Consider the following 22,794-nt stretch of genomic DNA (forward strand, 5'->3'; position numbering starts at 1 on the left):
GCGAGAAACCTCATTTTGTAACCATTCTTGGGTGGCGCGTGCTGAGTGCGATGGTGCTGAGTCCTGTACAAGGTCTACGGCCAAAATGTTTGCGTGCCCAAGGCTTTAATACACCCTCCAGAATATTTTCGCGATAATATTCGGCATTTTTTCTGATGCCACGGTCGATTAATAATAATATAATCGGCTGTTATAGCGGACCACATCATCACCATGGCCGGCTTGAGGCTTGAGTTCTGGTGGCCAACCGAATGTGCACATTTTTAGCTGACCTCTTTGGCAAGTAAACACGATCATTTTGTTTGTTTACGAACTGCTGAACAATGAATTCTCATCGGAGAAAACCCAAATTCGGCAGTTAACTACTTTCAGCCAAGCAAATCAACTCTTTAGCTCTTTTGAGTCTATTTTTTTTCCTTCTGAGCGGAGAGCGATCATCGGCTGTTATGGAGGTTCACACCATCACCATGACCAAGCGAAGCAACTCTTTAGCTATTTTGAGTTTATTTTCTTCCTGTTGCGGTGTAAGTTCTTGCAGTTTTTGGAATTTCAATGGCTTTACCCTTAGCTCATTTTTCAATAATTGCCGTATGGAATATTGCGATATGTTAGCTCTCGAACCATTTTTCGGCCACTGCGACACGGGATTAGATCAAGTCCCTTCTTTACTTTTCGAACCATTTCTGCTGATGTTTGTGTTTTCTTCCGTCCACTCCCTTGACGTCGGGCCACACTAGCAGTATCACGATAACGAGCAATGGTACGAGACACAAAAGATTTATTCACATTTAATTGCTGGAGTGCTCTAACGATAGCCACTTGTGGGTTTTCCAGCCAAATATAAAGAGATCACATTATCTTGCTTTAATTCCATCGCGGATTCCTTTTTTTCCTGGAAAATTCTCACCAACCATTCACGCTTGTAAAGAATATAATGGGCTATCACTGGATGACAGCAGTCTGAATTTGGGTGCAGTTTTTTTCATCTTACCCTGTATAATCGGGAATTTTTAAAGAAAGTTTTTTCCAGGACCAACCAAAATATAATTTCGGTTGATAATTTCGAATTGATTTTCAAGAATTAATGGGTTTGTAATCGCAGATTTTTAAAATAGTTTTTTTTTTTTCAATGACGAACAAAACCATTATTTCCATTTTTTTCAAGAATAGATTTTCAAGAACCAAGGGGGTTACAGTCGGGTACTTTTAAGAAAATTTTTCGAAGACCAACATTGCAATAATCGTAGATTTTATGAATATTTTTTCAAGGACCATCGGAGCTTTAATGATGACATTTTAAAAATATTCTTCAAAGAACAACGAAGCTTAAGAACTTTTTGGAAGCACTAATGGGCAATAATATTGGGTTTTCAAAAATTTTTTTTTTAGGATCAATGGAATGCGAATTTTTAAGAAGATTTTTCATTTCAAGGACCAACGTTGCTATAATCGTAGATTTTATGAATATTTTTTCAAAGACCATCCAAGAAATAGAGGACTTTCATCAGACCTTCTGCCTCATTTATGGAATATCTTCTATGCATACGTGCCCTTCATCATCTCTTTTACTGGGGTAGAATGCTTTATCGGATCTTCTTGTAGTTTTTTTCTGTCTGTAGATAACTTTTTTAGATAACGACCTAATACATGATTTCATTCTCCAATTCATCTGTCGATAGTTTTGAATATATCGAGGATCTGAGGTAGGTGTTTCGTTTGCTGAAGATTCATTTTCTAAACGTATTTTATTGAAAAAGAACAGTTGTGGGTCTTATAGGGATTCAAGACCTTCAACAGGTCTTTAAAGAATAGAACAAATTCATCAGGTCACTTGCTAGAGGAAGATTTTGAAAAAGTCCTCTATAGCTTAAAGTACTTCAATGGGTTCTCTAAAAATAAATAGTCTTCATTTGTTGTTCTATTGATTCAACAGCTTCTACAAGTCTTATATAGCTCCCTCTCCTTCCTCTCTTTCTCTCTCACTCTCTCCCTCTCTCTCCATAAAATATCAATTGTAACTTCCATGCAAATTTCTTTATTAAGTTCGGAATGCCTCCAAAAAATAAGTGATTTAACATAAAAAGACACAAAATGTTCGATCTAATATTATTGTGCCACTCCTACCCCTCCCCCTTGGCTACAACACGACGTCGCCATCACACCTGACTGTCCAGCATGTATATGACACCAATATCTCGATTGGCACTCTCTTCGAATGGACTTTGATCTCGGGGTACAGCCGGCAACGGATCGTTGGAGACACGTTTCGTGCGATATGGTATTTCGGCATAGTTAACCAAATCTGCCGAACTGGAGACGGTACTATTTAACGGTGTCAAATAACAAGATTCCAAATCATAGGTGTCTTTTGAATCGGGGTGGGGGGAATTTGGTTGGCCTGGTTGTGGCGACTGTGGAGATTCGGCCATATTGTTGATCAAAGTTGTGGTGGAAGACAACGAGGAAGCGGTGTCACCATCATAGCTACGACTTTGGGTGGGCGAGGCACTGATTTGGGAATATGCTGGTATAATTTCGTACAGATTTGTGTCCATATAGCTCTGGTAGCTGGCAATGCTCTCGGCGGATTTACGCCTCTTGGCCACCATGGGCTTGGAGCTGTAAAAAAGTGAAAGGTATTATAACTTTTTTCTTTTAAAAATTTAGTTTCCGAAACTCACTTCTTTCGAGCCAATTCATTCTCTTTCTCCTTCAGGACCTTTATGGATTTGGCTCGGGGCAGTACCACAATCTCATCACTGTGCGGCCCCACCGTGGTCACCCTTTTGCTGCCCTTCAGTAATATTGGTTTCTTCTTCAGCAGCAAATAGATCATTAGAATGCCAGCAAAGGAGAACATAATGATACCAAAGATAACCAAGGACAATCCGGTCACTTTCATGTCCCTGGTCAGCCAGGCACTGCTCTGCACCGACAGATTACCGCTAACATGTATGGACTTGCAGTTGAACGGGGATATGGTCAATTGATTCTTGAGAATAATGCAAAAGGTGTAGGCCACATTGGGTACTAGTTCGGTGACGGTATTCCGAGTGGATATGGAATAGTAGCAACCCAGGCCGTACTCATTGTAGTTGATTTCCATTTTATTGTACTGGGTGGTGGCCTTGCTAAACCAAATGAGGCCAACGGTTTTGTTCAAAGATTCCAGCGAGGCTGCAGAAAATGAGCTGTCCGCGGAGGATGAATAAGAAGAAGAAGATTCTGTAGCTTCGTCCTCTTCTTCTTGGACATTTTCTATGACCACATCCACGCTTAGCTGTTCTCTGGGCATCAATTGAAATTCCACCACTGGCTGTTTTAGAGTTTGTTTTACAAAAGCCTCCTCCTCCTCCTCCCGCCTCTCATTCCTGGATTTGTCCATTCCTCCTGCCCAACATCTCAGTTCAACTAAATCTGGACGCATGGGTGTAGATGGTACTTGATTACCATAATCTGGCCAAATGGGTGCAATGGGTATGCTTTCATATGGGGCGCCAATTGTTGTAGATACCATGAGAGTGTTCCCCTCCTCATCCTCTTCTTCTTTTATAACGCCTTCCATCGAAGAAGATTCATCGGACTCCATAATCAATGTGGTCCCACTTTCAATTTCATATATTCCACAGATACGATCATCAAACACCGACCAATTGGCCGGTGTGGCACATGTCAGCTTTGTGGTCTGATACACAAAAATATCCTTCATTTCCTTTTGCAGGCCACACGAACACTCCCACTCATTGTCGTTGGCAATGATTTTCAGATCCCTGGATATATCATGCCAACCAAATATCGTACGCGATATGGTCTTCAACTTATTGTAGGACAAATCCAAATATTCCAAAGTGTCGGCAACCTCGGCAAAAGCATAGGGTGGCACATATTCCAAATTCGAGTGCGACAAATCAATATGTTCCACCATCGACACTTTGCTGAACATTTTATCGCTAAAATGATCCCCAAAATCATTGAAACTGAAATCCACATAAATCAAGCTGTTCAACAAATTATCACTGCCAGTCAAATTGCGAACACACGCCAGGCCCACTTGCATGGTCAGATGTTTTATCTGATACTTCACATAGTCCAAAAAATCCGCATTAACCACTTTCAAGGGTTTCTCTTTTTGTATTATCGACAGCAGGCGAAAGTCTCGACTAATGCCCTCAAAGAAATCTTTTCTTAGCTCTTTCAATTTCAAATCTTCAAAATAGATTCTCTGAAATATGCCATTGGCAAAGCTACCGGCCGCCACATCGCTTATATTGGAAGAGGCCAGATATAGGGTATCCACCTTATTGCCATACGAACCGAGAAAGCCATAGTACAAATGTCCATCGGGAAATTCATAGTTGTACAGGCGGAGTTCCTCAATGCGCTCACAGGTGTAGTTCTGCAAAGGAAGGAGGGATATTGAAAAATATTGAAAGTTTCGAATTTATTCCATCCCGTACTTACATTTTTCTTGGACACAATATCTATGTCATGATCAATTTCCGTTGAGCGTCCATTAAAGCAAACAAATTTGCATAGCATCTGCACACAATTGGGCGGTACACCAGAGATGGTGATGTTCAGGAGGGGCCTAAAAAAAGAAAGCGGGAGAGAACAAGAAAGAGAAAACAAATGAAGAATGAAAAAAATAATGAAGCAAAAAATGCATATTAATATAAAAAATCTGGAGGTTGACTTTGGTCTTCCGTTACTCAGAGCAGACCCAGAACTCTTCTATTAGCTATAGAATACTGAAGGACCTTTCACTGTCTATAAAAAATCTATACATCGTATGTTGTCCAGAGCGGACAATATCTGTTTTTGTCTGTAGAAGACCCAGAGGTATCAAAACGCCTACAGAAGATCTAAAGGTTTTCTATTGCCCAAGAAAGTCCTTGAGGTGTTCTATTGTCTAATCGAAGTCCTGGAAGTCCTATACTGTTTAATTGAAAACTTAGAGGTATTCTAATGTCTATAAAGAATCTAGATGCCATATATATAGTCTATATAAGATCCATTGAGAACCTAGAGGCCTTTTATTGCCCCTATAAAACCAAGAGGTCTTATATTGCCTATAGAAGACTAAGAGGTTTATATTGCCCATAAAATAACTAGAGGTCTTCTGTTGCCAATCGACGAGGTCTTCTATTGCCTATCGAATAGGTCTTCTATTGCCTATTGAAGACCTAGAGATCTTTTATTGCCCATAGAAGACCTAGAGATCCTATATTGCCTCCAGAAGACCTACAGGTCTCCTATTGTCTCTTGAAGAATTAGCGGAATTCTATTCTAGACCTTTCGAAGACCTGCAGGTCCTCTATTGCCTATAGAAGACCTAGTGGTCTAATATTGTTTGTAGAAGACCTGTAGGTCCTATGTTGCTTATAGAAGATGTGTAGGTCCTCTATTGCCTATAGAAGACCTGTAGGTTATCTATTGCATATAGAAGACCTGTAGGTCCTCTATTGCATATAGAAGACCTGTAGGTCCTTCATAGCCTGTAGAAGACCTGTAGGTCCTCTATAGCATATAGAAGACCTGTAGGTCCTCTATTGCCCACAGTAGACCTGTAATTCTGTAGAAGACCTGTAGGTTTTCTATTGCCTCTGCAAGACATAGATGTCTACTATTAACTAAAGATATTATATTGCCTATAGAACCTGTAGGTCCTCTTTTGCCTATGGAAGACCTAGAGGTCTTCTATTGCCTATAAAAGACCTAATCGTCTTCTATTGCCTTCGGGGTCTTATATTGCTTACAGAAGAACTGTAGTTCCTCTGTTGCCTAGAGAAGACCTGTAGGTTTTCTATTGTCTTTAGAAGACCTGTAGGTCCTCTGTAGCCCATAGAAGACCTAGAGCTCTACTATTACCTAGAGATATTCTATTGCCTATAGAAGACCTGTAGGTCCTCTATTGCCTATAGAAGACTTGTAGGTCCACTATTTCCTATAGAAGACCTAGTGGTCTTGTATTGCCTATAGAAGACCTAATGGTCTTCCATTGCGTATAGGAGACCTAGATATCTTATATTTCCTATGGATGACCTCGAGGTCTTATATTGCTTATGGAAGATCTAGAGGTCTTTCATTGCTTGTGGAAGACATAGAGGTCTTCTATTGCCTATGGAAGACCTAGAGGTCTTCTATTGCCTATGGAAGACCTAGAGGTCTTCTATTGTACAGAGACCTCGAGGTCTTATATTGCCCATAGAAGACCTAGAAGACTTATATTGCCTATAGGAGACCAGAATTCTTCTATTTCTTGTAGAAGACCTAAAAGCCTTATATTTCCTGTAGAACACCTATAGGTCTTCTCTTGCCTCTAGATGACTTACAGGTCTTATATTGATTTTAGAAGACTTGGAACTCTTCTATTGCCTATGGAAGACCTAGAGGTCTTCTATTATTTATAGAAGACCTGGAGGTCTTCTATTACTTGTAGAAGACCTGGAGGTCTTCTATTACTTGTAGAAGATATAGAGGTCTTCTATTACTTATAGAAGACCTAGAGGTCTTCTATTACTTTTAGAAGACCTGTAACTCTTCTATTGCCTATAGAAGAAGATAGAAGTATTCTATTACCTATAAAAGACTTAGAAAGACTTGCCTATAGAAGACCTAAAATTCTTCTATTGCCTATATAAGACCTAGAATTCTTATATTACCTATAGAAGCCCTGCGAGTCCACTATTATCTCTAGAAGGATAAGAGGTTTGCTATTTCCTCTGGAAGACCTAGAGGTTTTCTATAAAAGTCGCTGAGGTATTCTATTGCCTTAAGAAGTCCTAGAGATCTTCCATTCCCTTAGGTAATATTTTTGTGCGGTGCCTAAAAGTATGCTATAAATATGATAAATCTAAATTTGAAGGAGTCCCTTTCTATGTGACTTTAAGAAGACAGCATGGGCAAAATTCTTGTATTCGACATCGAAAAGTATTCGATCGAAATGAATTGAGATGTCTGTTGTTGTTGTAGCAGCAAAAAAAAATTCAATAAAAGCAAACAAAAAATTGATTTCGATCAAAAATTTTCCAATATCGAAAAAGAATTTGGCTCCAGTAGCGGCTGAATGCCAAGTCTCCTCAATTTAGAAATTCCTCCTTGACACCCTGTCACCCATCATTCATTTAACCCTTATTTCGATACACTTGAAATTGTCTGAAGTTTATGACCGACAACAGGGATTTAAAAAAAACTACAACAATTGTGTTGAAATTAATCTGGGCAGTAAAATGTCTATTTAGCTATCGTTTATTTACTCTTGCATTAAATATCACAGACAACTTGGCTCCCACATGCAACGGAGGCAGGAAATGAGTTTCGTGCTTGCAGTTTTTTTTTTTTTTTTTTGTATTTCAATATGATATATGCATGTGTATAAATATGGGTCATTTGGATTAGCCATAGGTGGTGGTGGTATATGGTTGGAAAAAAAATAAGGCGCTAAAGTAGTTTATTTTTATGAGACCCTTTAAAAGGGTATCACTCTCTTAAAGGGTTTAATCTTTACGATGCCTATAAGGGGTCTTCTGTGTATGGAAGATCTTTAGAAAAATATTTTATCTCTAGAAGACCTTTCAAAGATCTACTAGGCATGGAAAATTTTTAAAAAGTTTTTCCATAGAACCAGGCTGATACCTATAGTTGTTCACGGTATTCGACTAAGACCCTTTAGAAGGGTATCAGTCTCTAAAAGGGTGTAGTCTTAAAAATACCTGTAAGGGGTCTTCTATGAATAGTAGACCTTTAGAAAAACATTTTATCTCTAAAAGACCTTTCAAAGATCTGCCATGAATAGAAATCTTAAAAAGTTTTTAATAAAACCTGACTGATACCTATAATTGTTCACGGTATTCGACTAAGACCCTTTAGAAGGGTATCAGTCTCTAAAAGGGGTATAGTCTTTAAAATACCTATAAGGGGTGTTCTATGAAAAAAAAAAGGGGTGTTCTTAGAAAAAAAAACATCTTATCTCTAGAAGACCTTTCAAAGATCTGCCATGAATAGAAAACTTTAAAAAAAATTTTTCATAGAACCTGACTGATACCTATAGTTGCTCAACGGTATTCGACTTTATTAAAAGTTGTCATATATTTTTATGATATGTACTCACGAGACTTCAAGTAGGGTATCCGTTAATTTGACTACATTTTTTAAAACCGCTAGCTTTGCAGATGATTGGTTTAGATTCAGGGACAGGCAATTTGTGAAAACACCAAAAATATGGAAACACACGAAACAGAAGATAAAATGCTTTGGAAGCATTTTATTGTGTTTTTGAATTGAAATGTGTTTTTTTTTTTTCAATGAAAATGTCTATACACTTTGCCACTTATTTCTTATTGTGAATTATTTTTCTCAAATCTTTTAATTTTTATAAAAGTTTTATTTTCTTTTTTAAACATTTGTTGGTTGGAACATGAAATATGTTTATATTCCAAATTTTTTATATGTATTTTCCATTGAAACTTTCAATATATTCTACATTTGTATTACCGATTCTGGAAACCGAACCGTTTAATTTTATTGCGTACCACAGACTAATGTCACAAATTCGTTGTAGTTTCACTAGGACTTCAAGCGAACTGATTTTTTTTGTTGTTGTCCATCTTATCAGCTTGCACCTGGAGGCTTATCAATTCTCATTAGTTCATGTTATCGATTTCTAATGATATTCATTATAACAACACACATATACACATACAGGGTGAGATGAAAAAAAAACGGCAACCAACTGCAGACTGCTGTCATTTCTAAGCCACTCGTCCGACAGCTGTTACAATTATTCCAGTGACAGCTCATTATACAAAAGCATTTTGGTGAAAATTTTCCAGAAAAAAAGTTATTCGTGATGGAATTCGAGCGTGATAGTGTGATTTCTTTATATTTGGCTGGAAAACCACAGGTGGCTATCGTTAGAGCACTCCAGCATTTCTATGGGAATAAATCTTTTGTGTCTCATGCCATTGCTCGTTACCGTGACGGGCTACACCGACGTCAGGAAAGTGGACGAAAAAAAAAAACAACAACATTAGCAGAAATGGTTCGAAAAGTAAAGAAACGACCCGCGTCGCAGTGGCCGAAAAATGGCTCGTGAGCTGAACGTATCGCAATATTCCATTCGGCAAATATTAAAAAAAGAGCTCGGGGTAAAGCCATTGAAATGCCAAAAAGTGCAGGAACTTACACCGCAACAGAAAGGAAATAGACTCAAAAGAGCTAAAGAGTTGCTTTGCTTGGCCGAAAGTGGTGACCGGCCGAATTTGGTTTCCGATTTTCTCCGATGAAAAATATAGAAAAATTAGCTCGGGGTAAAGCCATTGAAATTCCAAAAAATGCAAGAACTTACACCGCCACAGAAAAAAAATGGACTCAAAAGAGCTAAAGAGTTGCTTCGCTTGGCCAATAGTGGTGACCGGCCGAATTTGATTTCCGATTTTCTCCGATGAGAAAGAATTTGTTTGTTGCAGTTTGTAAACAAACAAAATGATCGGGTTTCCTGGCCAAAGAGGTCAGCTGAAAATGTGCGCCTTCGGTTGGCCACCGGAACTCAAGTGCCGGCCATGGTGATGGTGTGGACCACCATAACAGCCGATGGTCGCTCTCCGCTCGTATTAATCTCCGTGGCATCAGAGTAAATGACGAATATTATCGCGAAAATATTCTGGAGGCTATGTTAAAGCCTTGAACTCGCAAACATTTTGGCCGCAGCCCTTGAACATTCCAACAGAACTCAGCACCATCGCACTCAGCATGCGCCACCAAAGAATGGCTACAAAATGAGGTTCCTCGCTTCATTTCCAGCGCACAATGGCCAGCAAAATCTCCGGATACCAATCCTTTGGACTATTCGGTCTGGAGTATTTTGGAAAGTAAGGTTGGCACTAAAAAAATACCAAAGTGTCGATCACCTCAAGCAAGCGCTTCGCCGGGAATGGGCCAATATACCGCAGAGCAGCGTGTGACGGTTTCATTGGCCGTTTGAAGGCCATATCTCGTGCCAAAGGTGACTAATTCGAACAAAGCTAAATTTATTCTAAAAATTGATGCTATTTCCGGTCATTTTTATACCCTCCACATTAAAAAGGAGGGTATATTAACTTTGTTATTCCGTTTGTAACACCCATAAATATTCGTCGTAGACCCCATAAAGTATATCTATTCATGATCAGCATAAAATTCTAAGTCGATTTAACGATGTAAGTCTGTCTCTCTGTCTGTCTGTACAGCTCACATTATTTGACGTAGAGCTTTGGCAGAACAATTTGTATTATGTCTAGGATGGTTGGTATTGAAAATAAAAAGATATCGGTCCACGTTTTGGTATAGCTCTCATACAATGGTACCCTTCCGATATTCGGTATTTCGATGATTTTAGCGACATTATTCGCCGGAATTGTTTCAAATTTTGGTATTTGAAGTTCGTAACGGTTATTACAGCCTGTGACAGAAAATTGTCAGTGCAGGTCCACGTCTTCGTACAGCCCTCAGACAACGGTACCTACCGATATTCGATATTTCGATGATTTTAGCGACATTATTCTCCGGAATTGTTTCAAATTTGGTATTTGAAGTTCGTAACGGATATTACAGCCTGTGACAGAAAATTGTCAGTGCATGTCCCGTCTTCGTATAGTCCTCATACAACGGTACCTCCCGTTATTCGGTATTTTGATGATTTTAGCGACACTATTCGCCGGAATTGTTTCAAATTTGGTATTTGAAGTTCGTCATGGATACTACAGCCTATGACAGAAAATTGTCAATCCACGTTTTGGTATGGCCCCCATAAAATGGTACCTCACTATATCCGGTATTTTGATGATTTTAGTTAAAATATTCACCGATTTTTTTCATGTTTCGCAATTGAATATTATGACTAAAGTTGCCTATGCAGGTCCACGTGGTCGTATTTTTAACGGTTTTTATTTTTTGAAAATTGCCAAATTCGTTCCAAATGGTGGAGGGCCTGGCCGAAATTACAGCTTTTTTACTTGTTTGATTTCATTCAATAAAATGTAAAAATGTAAAAATTATGACATTTGACTTTGTTGCAGTTTATTTTTATCTCACCCTGTATACACACTTACCCATATACTCTGGGATGCAAAAAAGTTTATCATGAATTTTCCAGCCAGTCAGCCAGCCAGCAGGCCAGGGCAATATGAATGAAAGTGAAATTGGTTTACTTTGTCGGTTGATCCGTTTGGTAGGTGGATTGATTGGTTGTTCGCCATTCAGTGTGAGAACTTTTCCACTTGGTCTGGTTGGCGAAACATTTTGTTTACATTTTTGCGGGATTTATGCCGATATGTAGAAAGAATTGATTATTACAGTTGGTAGCTGGTTAGTTTAATACATTTTTATTATCATCCTCAAAAGGGGGGAAGTAAACCTTAGATTTAAAGAGAAACAAATCTTATCAACCAAAAGAAAATTGAAACCACTGCAACATTTAAGATTTTTCACAACTTTTTGAAGAATCAAATAAATGCTGAAGGCCAAAAGCGTTTGTTTACAATGTCTAAATATGGGTATACTTCCCAAAAAAATATTTGTTTACCTTTCCTCCTTTTACCCTGTATTGGTGCAAAATAAATAATTGAATATGGTAAAACATTATAATTAGAATATAGATATTGCGAAAATCATTGAATGATTAAGCATGGAAAACTTTGCATACATATGTAGGTCTTCTGCAGGTTAGAAGGTCGTCTACAGATCAAGGATCATCTATAAAAAGATCTTATTTGGTTAAATAGACTTTCCATGGGTACTCTATGGCCTAGTATATTCCATTTCCATTCCATTTTATACAGGTCTATTTATACTTATATACTCATACATAAGCCGTGCGTCTGTAGATACTTTATAATCGGCCTAAAGGCTTTGTATACACAGGATGAGATAAAAAACTGCAACAAAGTCGAAGGCCATAATTTTTAATTTTTTTTTTTAATTTTATTGACTGAAAGCAAAAAATGTCGGAAATATCATCAAATTTTAGAATAAATTTTGATTTTTTCGAATTGGTCATCTTTGGCACAAGTTATATCCTTCAAACCCCCAATGAAACCGCACACGCTGCCCGAATGTTGCTCTGCGGTATTTTGGGTCCATTTCCCGGCGAAGCGCTTGCCTGAGGTAATTTTTAGTGCCAACTTTGCTTTCCAAAATACTCCAGACACAATAGTCCAACGGATTGGTATCCGGAGATTTTGCTGACCATTGTGAGCTGGAAATAAAGCGAGGAACCTCATTTTGTAAACATTCTTGGGTGGCGCGTGCTGAGTGCGATGGTACTGAGTTCCGTTGGAATGTCCAAGGTCTGCGGCCAAAATGTTTGCGTGCCCAGGGATTTAGTACACCCTCCAGAATATTTTCGCGATAATATTCGGCATTTATTTCGATGCCCCGGTCAATTAATATGAGCCATGGCCGGCGCTTGAGTTCTGGTGGCAAACCAAAGGTGCACATTTTAAGCTGACCTCTTTGGCAAGAAAACACGATCTTTTTGATTCTTTACTAGCTGCTGGACAACGAATGATTTCTCATCGGATGGATTTGGATGCTTATTTCGCTTTCTGTGAACGTTTTGTTTTTCAGAATGTTAACTCTTTGTGGCGGAGGTACCAGAAGGAATAGTCCGATCTCTACCATCTTTAAAATAGATCTTGTGTTAATGGAAATATTGAGATGTGCCTACTCTATATGGAATCGGATGTTAATTTCGTGTTTTATGACCTTCATATATATTCAAAATTTTACCCTTTGTGAGGGAGGTACCAGAAGGACCTTGGGCTAATAAAAATATTACGCTGTTTGTAATTTGAAGAGAACCGGATGGATATTTCGGATTTTATTATAGTTTTGGTTATTCAAAATTTTAACCCATTGTGGGGAAGGTACCAGAGGGGATCGTCCGATCCCTACCATCTTTATAACAGATCTTGTGTTGATAGAAATATTGAGATGTGCTAAGTCTGAATGGATTCGGATGTTTATTTCGCGTCTTATGAGCTTCATGGATATTCAACACTTTGACCATTTGTGGGGGAGGTAGCAGAAGAAGTGGGCCGATATATTCCATCTTCATACCAGATCTTGGACTTATAAAAATATTGCGCTGTGTGTAATTTGAAGACAATCGGGCTCTTACATTACATTTTATAAGAGTTGTAATTATTCAAAATTGTTAGCGTTTGTAGGGGAGGTATTTGATGGAGTGGACCGATATTGTCCATTTTTGCAACTGACCTAGCATTGATGTAAATATTAATTAAAAAAGTTGGAGCAAAATAGTATTATCCCTTCTCTTTCTGTGCAGCAAATTATTCCCTTTGAAAATATTGACATTTTGTGGGAGAGGTAGCAGAAGTAGTGGACCGATATTGCTCATCGCCGAATTCCATCTAAGTTTGACAAAAACATTACGATGTACCAAGTTTGGATCAAATCGGATACTCTCTTCGGGAGCCATCGTGCGCTGGCGCGCACATACGGATGGACGGACGGACGTACATCGCTAGATCGACTCCAAATGTGCTGAAACAGATTTGGTCCAAAGGGCCTAAATCCCTTATTTCGATGATGCACGTTTTGGCCATAGTAAATGATATATACCCTCTGTAGCCATACGGAAACTTCAATAAGAACTTTGAAAATTTTCTTCTGGTTTTTCGTTTGAAAATTTTATGTGTAAAAATGTTTTTTTTTTATAAAGGCCCATTTTACTTGTAGAAAATCTTCAATGAATAGAAAGTATTCTGGAAGGTCTTTCATCCATCCAGCTGGCATAAAGAAGATTGAAGATTTTTACAGCAGACTAATAATAACTTCCCCAACTTGCACTGTGAAATGTTTTGTAGTTTTGAATCCTTTATTCATGCGTATAGGACTGTAAAAAATTAATAACTCTATAAATTATTTGTTAATTATTTCACCATTTCGTAAAAATATATCATTGCAACTTCAATTGACAGCCAATAGAGCATTCCATGCATTAACATTTCTTGGATGCAATAAAATTGCTTTTTGTATGAGTTTCAAGGAACGCCTATTATCCACTGGCTGTAAAGCTTGGCTGGCAACCAATAGTGTTTGGGAATCTTCCAGAGAGTCACTCCTAAAATCCAAAAAAAAGCAATCAAAATAAAAATTATTACCGCTAAAACCTTTAAAACGACTTACTTCTTTGTTTTGCTCGAATGTACCAATGCAATGGCACTCAGGGCTATTTGGCTGGTGGCAGTTTGATATTGACGTTTGTGGCCATAGTTATCCAATAGGAAATTGGCCAAAACTTTACGTAATTGAGCACAATGGGGGAAAATGTGAACACGTGTCATAAGATAGCTCAGAGCTTTGCGAGGTTGTTTCTAAACCAGAAATGAAAAAATAATTATAATGTCCTAAAATAGATTATTAAAAACTTACATTCACTAAATAATATTGGGATGTTAAATAGGCAATATCGGCCACATGTTTTTCTGAATTTTCACGTTTCTTAAGCTCGGTCAATATGGTTTCGGATAATTGATTGTCTTGATGCAAAATACCCAAGGCACAGGCGGAGAACAAGGCTTGTATGGGTGAGTCTTTTAAAAGAATACTGAAATTAAGAAAAAATAAAACGTTATACCATCCCAAGAAATTAAAATCACATTCAGCCAGCCTACCATTGATATAAAATTGTCTTGGTATCGGCTTCACCCTGAAAAGCATAAACCATAGACGCCATGGCCACCAAAATTCTGGATGCCTTGTCATCTTCAATGCCTGCCACACTTTTCAGCACCGACTTGTATACCGAATATGACTCCTGGTGTTGACCAGCCTTGTAGTAGGCCAAAGCTAAACCAATCATTGGCTTAAATGAGGCATGAGCGATTTTATTAAAAGCCATAATAGCCTCATTTGGTTCGTTCAATTTCAAATGGCTATAACCAAGATTGGTAAACATTAAATCACGTTCATTTCCCGTCGACTTTTCTGCTGCCTTGGCAAAGGCTTTTGTGGCCAATCTATATAGTCTATGACGTTCACAAAGGAAACCCAGGAAAGACCATGCACTGGACGATGCATCATTCTCTTCATTTATCGTATACCAATTGATGGCATCAAAAGCAACCACATCGGCATACATGGAGTCAATGGCATGCTTGTAATGGGGTAATTTGCATTTCTCTTTGTCCGACAGAATTTGACACACCCAGTGGGCATAGCCCAAAGATGACTCTGGATGATATTCGAATTGTTGACAGTGGCGAAACAAGTCCACAGCCTCCTCTTCTTCCTTGATATACTCAGCAATCATAGCTTGACCAATCCAAGCATTTGGATAGACTGGAGAGGATTGTTGGGCTCTTTGGAAAGCCTGGTTGGCCATGCGAATTTCATTTAATTTCAAATATAAAACACCCAAATTTGTCCAAGTAGTGTACGATTTACGTTCCAGTGTGAGAGCTTGTACAAAACAGTGTTGGGCAAGTGGTAAATTATTAATGGCTAAAAAGAAAAAAGATAATTTAAATTCATATTCTCTGTATTTGTTTGGTAACACATTACTCTTATGCATATTTATAACTCCCAGCAAATTCCAGTTCTGCCATCTATTGGGATCTTCCTTAATGGCCATTTGGCTGGCTTTTGTAGCCATTTCCAAATGCTGTTCAGCTTCTTCACCATACATATTGGTACTGTAATATGAACACAAGGCCAGCTCATACCAAAGATAGGTATTTTGCTTGATTTTCAATGCACATGTATAAAATCTAAAACACAAAATATTTAGAATAAATCCTAAATAAAAATATATTGGCCTATAAACTCCTTACCTAAGAGCCAAACTCAGTAAATCTTTGCGTGTCAGAAAGGCTATATCAGATTCACGTTTAGCCAGTTTACCACTAACATCCAAATTGGCCAATGACTCAGGCATTTGGGCAGTTGAGACAAAAACGTTTGCCGTTAGACGCCATAACCAAACCATATTTAGATTTTCAGGCATGAGAAAACATCTAAAATTGAAAAGAATTCATCGTGTTATAAATGTTTTACTAACAATTTATACTACCTTTGTAGCAAATTGATGGCCATTTGAAAATGGTCCTTGGCCCGACCATAACGATATTCCTGATTCAAAAAATTCGCTAAACCAATATGGGCCTCGGCCGCCCCCTTTAAGGCTGGCAAATAATCTTCATGCTCCTTTAACAAATTATTAAAATCTTCTATAGCCTCGGAGTACATGCGTATTGTTGTTTTCATAATGGCCATCTGAAGTTTGGCATAAACATTGGTGGGTTCCATTTCCAAAATCTTTTGGTATACCCTTATGGCCGAATTATACGAACCCCTGGATGCATAAGCATCACCCAGTGATTCCCAATAAATCATACAAGAAACATCATGTTTAATAGCCGTACGAAAGCATTGTATGGCCTAGAAAAATATATACAACTTAAAAATCAAAACAATTTTGCATTAATATTATTTACCTCATCACAATTATTCACATTCAAATAATGTAATCCCAGCTTATAGTGAATGTGTTTAAATTTCGATGGCGTTTTAATTTTTTTCAAGGTATTCAAAAGTAAGGCAACATTCAGATCCTGAAAGAAATAAGACCAGTAAGAAAAGTACAAAAAAAAAAACTCCAACTATTTACCTCTTCACCCAATTGTTGATAAATTGATGAAAGATTTTCCACAGCATCCTCATTTATGGGATTCAATGAAACACATTTTTCAAAACATTTTCGTGAACGCACAATATCATTGGTGGCCAAATAAATTTTACCCAAATGATAGAAGCACAAGGAACTGTATGGCCTTAAACGTGTAGCTTTTAAGGCACATGTCAGGGCTACATCATAGTCCTGCAATTGATAATAGTAATGGGCACGTAATATCAAAGCATTATAGGTTTCCAAATCTTCCCAAGTTGAGCCTAAAAATTGAATGGCTTCCGAAGGTGAATCATAACTGAAACACATTTTAGTATTAAATGAAAAGATGTTTACACAATTGATAATTCAGGGCTTACTAGAAAAACTCTGCTTTAGAAACATCACTCATTTGTAGGCGATTGAGATTGCGAGCATCCCCCAATTTTAGGTAGCATCTGGAACAAATAAAAATATAAACCCATTCAATTAATGCCTAAAAAAACTTTTTGTTTTAAGGCCCTTTACAAATATGTAACTGGAGTACCTAGGACTTTATACTTCAGAGTCCTTTAAAAATTCTTCTATTCAATAGAATTCACTCACCTTGCCAAAGCTCTAACCACCTCTTCGGATTTTTCTTCCGGTACCTTTAGAACTTCAACGGCCTCGTTCAATTTTTCCTGATCCACACCATACGAGACACATATTGCATATTCAATATTAGTTCTATCATTCAATTGTTGCCAGAGGGCATGTGCCAAACCAAAAGCTTCCAAATGCATTTCACAGCGTGCCAATAATTTTATTGCCACAGAATAGTTAGGTTGTATCACCAGCACTTTATACAATATATCTCTTGCAGCCACATATTGTTCGACCTTAAATTTCTCAATGGCTTGTATGAGAAAAGCCAAACTTGATTGAGGATTCAATTCGCCAAGTTTTGAGGCATAGTATTCTATATTTTGTGACATGCTTTCCAAACACTTGCTTTGTTCCGATAAATCATAATTTTCGCAATAGATCTTACAAATCCATTCATAGGCATAGATATCATTGGGATAATTTTCGACTAGCTTGCATGCATGTTCCAGACATTTCGACAAATCTTGTTGTTTGTACAAGAGCTTGAGGTAACGTTTGTAGGCTGATAGATAAACATCCAATGAATTGTCATTTAAGATCTCTTCCAAACTGGCTTTGTACTATTAATATATATTTTTTTTTAAATTAAAGAAATTCATAAACATATATTTTAAACTAACCGTTTCCTCGTCCTCCTCTTCTGCAGGAAGATCTCTTTGTATCAATATTCTACCATAGTATTTAAGTAGTACAGTTTTGTGGGTTTTGACTTCTTCGCTTCCCAGGAGACGTTTAAATGCATGAAAACACTGAGTGGCCACTTTGGAACTGTTTGATGAAACATTGTATAATTTTTCAAAATAGTCCAGTTGCTTTTCTCTGAAAAAAAAATAATTTAGACCAATAAATGCTTCCAACCGACCGTTAATACTTACGGTACTAATTTTATTAATTGTTCATAGATATTTGGCAATTCCTCGCTGGGAGCACAATTTGAAAGGCCCTAAATGTGTCAGAAATAACAAAAGTTATCGGAAAAATATATTCAAAATTCCATTCTCTTTTTTATAAAAACCTGAAGAGCAACAGTTGGTGGTTGAGGTGCCGAGTATTCCACAGCTTTGCGCAAATATTTCGCAGCTTCCTGTTTGTTGCTATTTTGATAAGCAGCGCCAAGCAGCAGATGCCCCATATACGATTTGGGTTCTATCTTCAGTACTTCCTAAGAAGGAATTTGTGACCAATAAATTCGTGCCTATAAAACAAAGACCAAAATATACCTACTTCACATTTCTTAATAGCTTCTTCGCATTTCTCCGCTTTTATAGCTTCCCGTATTTCTTTAAGCAAAGCTTTGGTTTCTTTGGAGGACATATTACTCCCTTTTATGGAAACTATAGGACAAATCTAACAAGAATTAAAGGGGACTCAAGGATCCGTGATTTGTGTGGTTCGTTGCGGAGCAAACTGTTCAATGATAGGATTCACTAACTGAAAATTTGTGAACTAGTTTCATGTTTTTCAGAAACCGTGTATAGATACAAGTTATTCTTTTATATAAAACGTTATTTTTGGAGGATAGTAAACGCAGTCGATCTCTGTAATATCTTATAAAGTCCCATTTCGTGCAAGAAATTCATTAATTTAATGTTTTGAGATATCTTAATTTACATTTGCATTATGATAAATGGTTCATGTAGTTCCATTATTCACTTCATGCCGGTTGCAAAAATCATCTGTTGTTTGCAGTTTATGTTTTCATTCACAATAGATTTGCAAAATTCACAATTGTGAATGGCATGAAGCACAGTGTTTATAGAATAAAGTAAAGTAAAAATTATTGGAATCAGACATGGAATTGGAATCGAGTCAAAATAGACATTGGGCATTTTTCAAATAGCACAAACGATATTACAAAATTTATGATTTGCTAAGTTTCAATAAAATTGCTACTCTTTTCGTTTCCTATGTAGCATATCATGACTTTGAAAATGTTGACCACTTAAGAAGGGGGTTTCAGAAGAATTTGAACTATGTTGAGCACTTTCTGGCTAAATCTAAATTTGATAGAAACTCTGCGAGCTAAAATTGTGGAACAAAATAAGCCACTAAAAAATCAGCTAAATTCTGCCGGTTCGATCTTCTTATACCCTCCACCAAAAAAATTCCGTCGAAAAATACCGCTCAAATAAAAACCTTTATATGGGGGCTATACGAAGACGTGGTGCTGCATACGTAATTTTTTCATAGGCTGTAGCATGGTACAATAAGGAGGTAGATCAGCTTCGAAAAAGCACAGAAATACAGCCCTGAGGCTATGCCCGCTTCTTGTCAGACTCATTAAAAATTGTATACAAAAAGTTGTTTTAATTTTTTCATAACTGTTCAATCTTTCAATTTCATGGCAAAACTTGCGAATAGCTTTAATGCGCGTCCCGCAATGTTCGTTTCTTCAACTCATTAATTTTGAAAATATTTTGTTTTTATTTTTCAAAACAACAAATACACAAAAAATAGCAGAAGTCGGGCACACTTAGAAAAAAAATTGTAATCAGCTGGTAGCTCTACCTTACCTTCTTGTTGTACCATGGGCTGTAGTAACGATTCCCAACTTCAAATACGAAATTTGAAACGATTTCGGTGAATAATATCGCTAATATCATCAAAATGCCGAATAAAGAGAGATATAGGTTTATGGGGCCATACAAAGACGTGGACCCGTATAGACAATTTTCCGTAATAGATTGTAGTGTCCATTACGAACTCCAAACACGAAATTTGAAACAATTTCAGTTAATAATGCCACCAAAGTCATGGAAATACCGAATATCAGGAACGTGAACCCGTAAAGACAATTCTCTTCCAGGGGGTAAAGCACTCAGAGGGAACTCCTTGTGTGGATTTTCAGACAATTCTATTGAAAAATTTGGCTACAATCATCAAAATACCGAATATCGGGAGGTATCGTTATATGATGGATATGCGATGTCGTGAACCTATACAGACAATTCTATTTCATGGGATATAGTAGTCACGAAGAACTCCTTGTGTAGAATTTCTGATAATTCCATTGATAAATTTGGCTAAAATCATCAAAATACCGAATATAGGGCGAACCGTTATATGGGGGCTTTACAATTTCGAGGACCGATATAGCTCATCTTCGAACTTGACCTGCCTGCTGACGAATACAGGTCAGTGCAAAATTTTACCTTCTTATCTTTATTTGTTTTGACTCTAGCATGAGTACAACAGACAGACGGCTAAATCGTCTTACAATCCTCTTTTACGCTAAACAAGATAATATATACATTGTTGGGTGTAAAATTATTATTTCGATGATGTATGGTGGAGGATATTAAGAGGTGGCCAATATCTTCATAATATCCCTTATTAAGATTCTGTTCTAGAAAGAGAACTAACTCTTCCGATTTTCTGCATTCTATTTGATAATGGAGGAAATAAATGGTCTACCGGTTCTTCAGTAAAACAAGGCGCATGTGATTTATTAATGCGAGGGCCTAAGCTTGGGGCTTTCGATTTTGTGTTTCTCGGTAGACTCAGTTCATTTCTGGGTACCACAGAGGTCTTCCATCTACAGAAGTCATTGCGATAAGGTCACCTGTCTCAACACATTTAATTTTTTATTTACAATTCTAAAATTGTTCTGATTATCGAAACCGTGAATAGATACAATAATGTTTGTGATGTAAATTTAAAATAACATCAGAAACAAGTTATAATGTGGTGTTAGATAACAACACATTTTGGAGCATGTATTCTCTCATCTATTCATATATAAAACCCATTTATTAGGTCAAAAATTGAAACTGTAATTCAAATACGTGTTATTTACTTCCCAATAATGATACAGGCTTTCTACCTAACAATTGTTTTGACAATTGCCAGCACCGCCGGAGAACGTGTAAGTTTTGAATTTCGTATTAAATCACTATTTAAAATGACCTATTTCGGTTTTTGCAGCAAAGGACCTGGACCTATAGTGTTCAATCGGTGATCTGTACCAATGAAACTCCCGATGTCTTCGAGATGAAAGCCGAAAAGCGTTTTGTTTCCCGTGGCGTTTACAAGACCAGCGGCATTATGGAGGTGAAACAAAATCTTACCGACGCCTTTGAAGTAGCCGTTGATGTATTCTACAGTCCGGAGGGAAACAAATTTACGCGCACCCCATTTCGTGTACTCAAAACAAGTCTATCGGATTTTGCCAACTCCTATTACATACCGATGTATATGAAAAGTTTTCAAAACTGTACACATAATGTTCCCGAGTTGTCATCCCCATTTCATCCGCCATTGCCAGTTTGTCGTGTTACCATGTCACAGTGTCGCGTAAATACTGAGAATTTTCCATCGTATTTAAGGAGTGGCTATTATCGTATGGTTCTAAGCTATTCAGGCCAGGCAACTGGTACAATTTCTGTGGAGGCTCAAGTGGAGCAAAAATCGAATATGTAGTTGGAAGTTTGAAAGGTTGGAAAAATTATATGAAAGAAGATCTTAATATATTATGTATATAGGACGAGGCAATTACGGAAATTTATTTTCGACGGTCACAATTTTTAATCAACATCAACACCACCACTGACATGGGTTGGAATGCTAGCTAATATCAAAATAAAACGAAATATCTGTTTGTTTTTATTTAAGAAACTACAAACCAATAGAAAATTTAAAAGTCAATAAAGCAAGCGATTGTGTAAAGGTACCTAATAACACCCTTTCTCATAGATGAAGATCTTAAAAACTCCCTTTTCTTGAGTATGGAGTTATAAAAGCAACATACGAAATGTACCCACTCTTAGAGAAGAAAAAAGAAGAAATTTGAAAAGAGTTGGATGCTTTTTTTGCTTCTTTGAGCGTTTTGTTTTTCAAAATCTTGAACCGTATGTGAGGGAGGTACCAAAATAATTGGTTCGATCTCCACCATCTTTATAGCAGATGTTGTGTTGATAGAAATATTGAGATGTACCAAGTCTGAATGAAATCGGATGTTAATTTGGTGTTATATGAGCTTCATGGATCTTCAAAATCTTGACCCTTTGTGGGGGAGGTAGCAGAAGGAGTGTACCGATGTATTCCATCTTCACACCAGACTTTTGGTTAGCAAAAATATTCAGATGGGTGTAATTTGAACATACATCACATTTTATAAGAGTTATAATTATTCCAAATTTTCAGCCTTTGTGGGGGAGGTACTTGATGGAGTGAACCGATATTGTCCATTTTCGCATCTGACCTAGCACTGATGCAAATATTAGGATTTGCAAAGTTGGAGCAAAATCGGATTATCTCTTCTCTTTCTGTGCAGTAAATTATTTTGTTTGAAAAAGTTGCCGTTTTGTGGGGGAGGTAGCAGAAGGAGTAGACCGATATTGCCCATCTCCGAACACGATCTTAGTTCGACAATAATATTACGATATACCAAGTTTGGATCAAATCAGATACTTCGAGAGTTATTGTGCGCACCAGCCAGCAAGGAAGACAGACAGACGGACGGACGGGCATCGTTAAATCGA

General features: G+C 37.4%; 4 protein-coding genes across 4 annotated transcripts in view; 1 reads left to right on the plus strand and 3 right to left on the minus strand.

Annotated features, from left to right (window-relative positions):
- Window positions 1-22,794, minus strand: part of LOC101892653 (troponin C) — a 519,923-nt gene that overhangs the window by 69,870 nt on the left and 427,259 nt on the right. The gene's annotated exons all lie outside the window — the stretch shown is intronic.
- On the minus strand, window positions 2,033-8,561 carry LOC101894847 (uncharacterized). The gene is made up of 4 exons (XM_011298302.3): window positions 8,111-8,561; window positions 4,462-4,588; window positions 2,682-4,396; window positions 2,033-2,619 (listed from the first exon to the last, which is right to left on the minus strand). The coding sequence occupies exons 1-4, from the start codon at window positions 8,260-8,262 to the stop codon at window positions 2,157-2,159; spliced, it is 2,457 nt and encodes an 818-aa protein (XP_011296604.1). The 5' UTR covers window positions 8,263-8,561; the 3' UTR covers window positions 2,033-2,156.
- On the minus strand, window positions 13,850-18,727 carry LOC101892948 (tetratricopeptide repeat protein 37). Its single transcript, XM_005177584.4, has 15 exons — window positions 18,539-18,727; window positions 18,330-18,476; window positions 18,190-18,257; window positions 17,935-18,133; window positions 17,273-17,874; window positions 17,047-17,124; window positions 16,670-16,985; window positions 16,497-16,613; window positions 16,073-16,440; window positions 15,834-16,016; window positions 15,565-15,770; window positions 14,676-15,504; window positions 14,434-14,608; window positions 14,188-14,375; window positions 13,850-14,122 (listed from the first exon to the last, which is right to left on the minus strand). Exons 1-15 carry the CDS (start codon window positions 18,626-18,628, stop codon window positions 13,969-13,971), a joined length of 3,720 nt encoding a protein of 1,239 aa, XP_005177641.1. The 5' UTR covers window positions 18,629-18,727; the 3' UTR covers window positions 13,850-13,968.
- LOC101895013 (uncharacterized) lies at window positions 20,993-21,990 on the plus strand. Its single transcript, XM_011298306.3, has 2 exons — window positions 20,993-21,179; window positions 21,239-21,990. Exons 1-2 carry the CDS (start codon window positions 21,120-21,122, stop codon window positions 21,731-21,733), a joined length of 555 nt encoding a protein of 184 aa, XP_011296608.1. The 5' UTR covers window positions 20,993-21,119; the 3' UTR covers window positions 21,734-21,990.

Source organism: Musca domestica, unplaced genomic scaffold (assembly GCF_030504385.1).
Source record: "Musca domestica strain aabys unplaced genomic scaffold, Musca_domestica.polishedcontigs.V.1.1 8, whole genome shotgun sequence".
Classification (NCBI taxonomy): Eukaryota; Metazoa; Arthropoda; class Insecta; order Diptera; family Muscidae; genus Musca; species Musca domestica.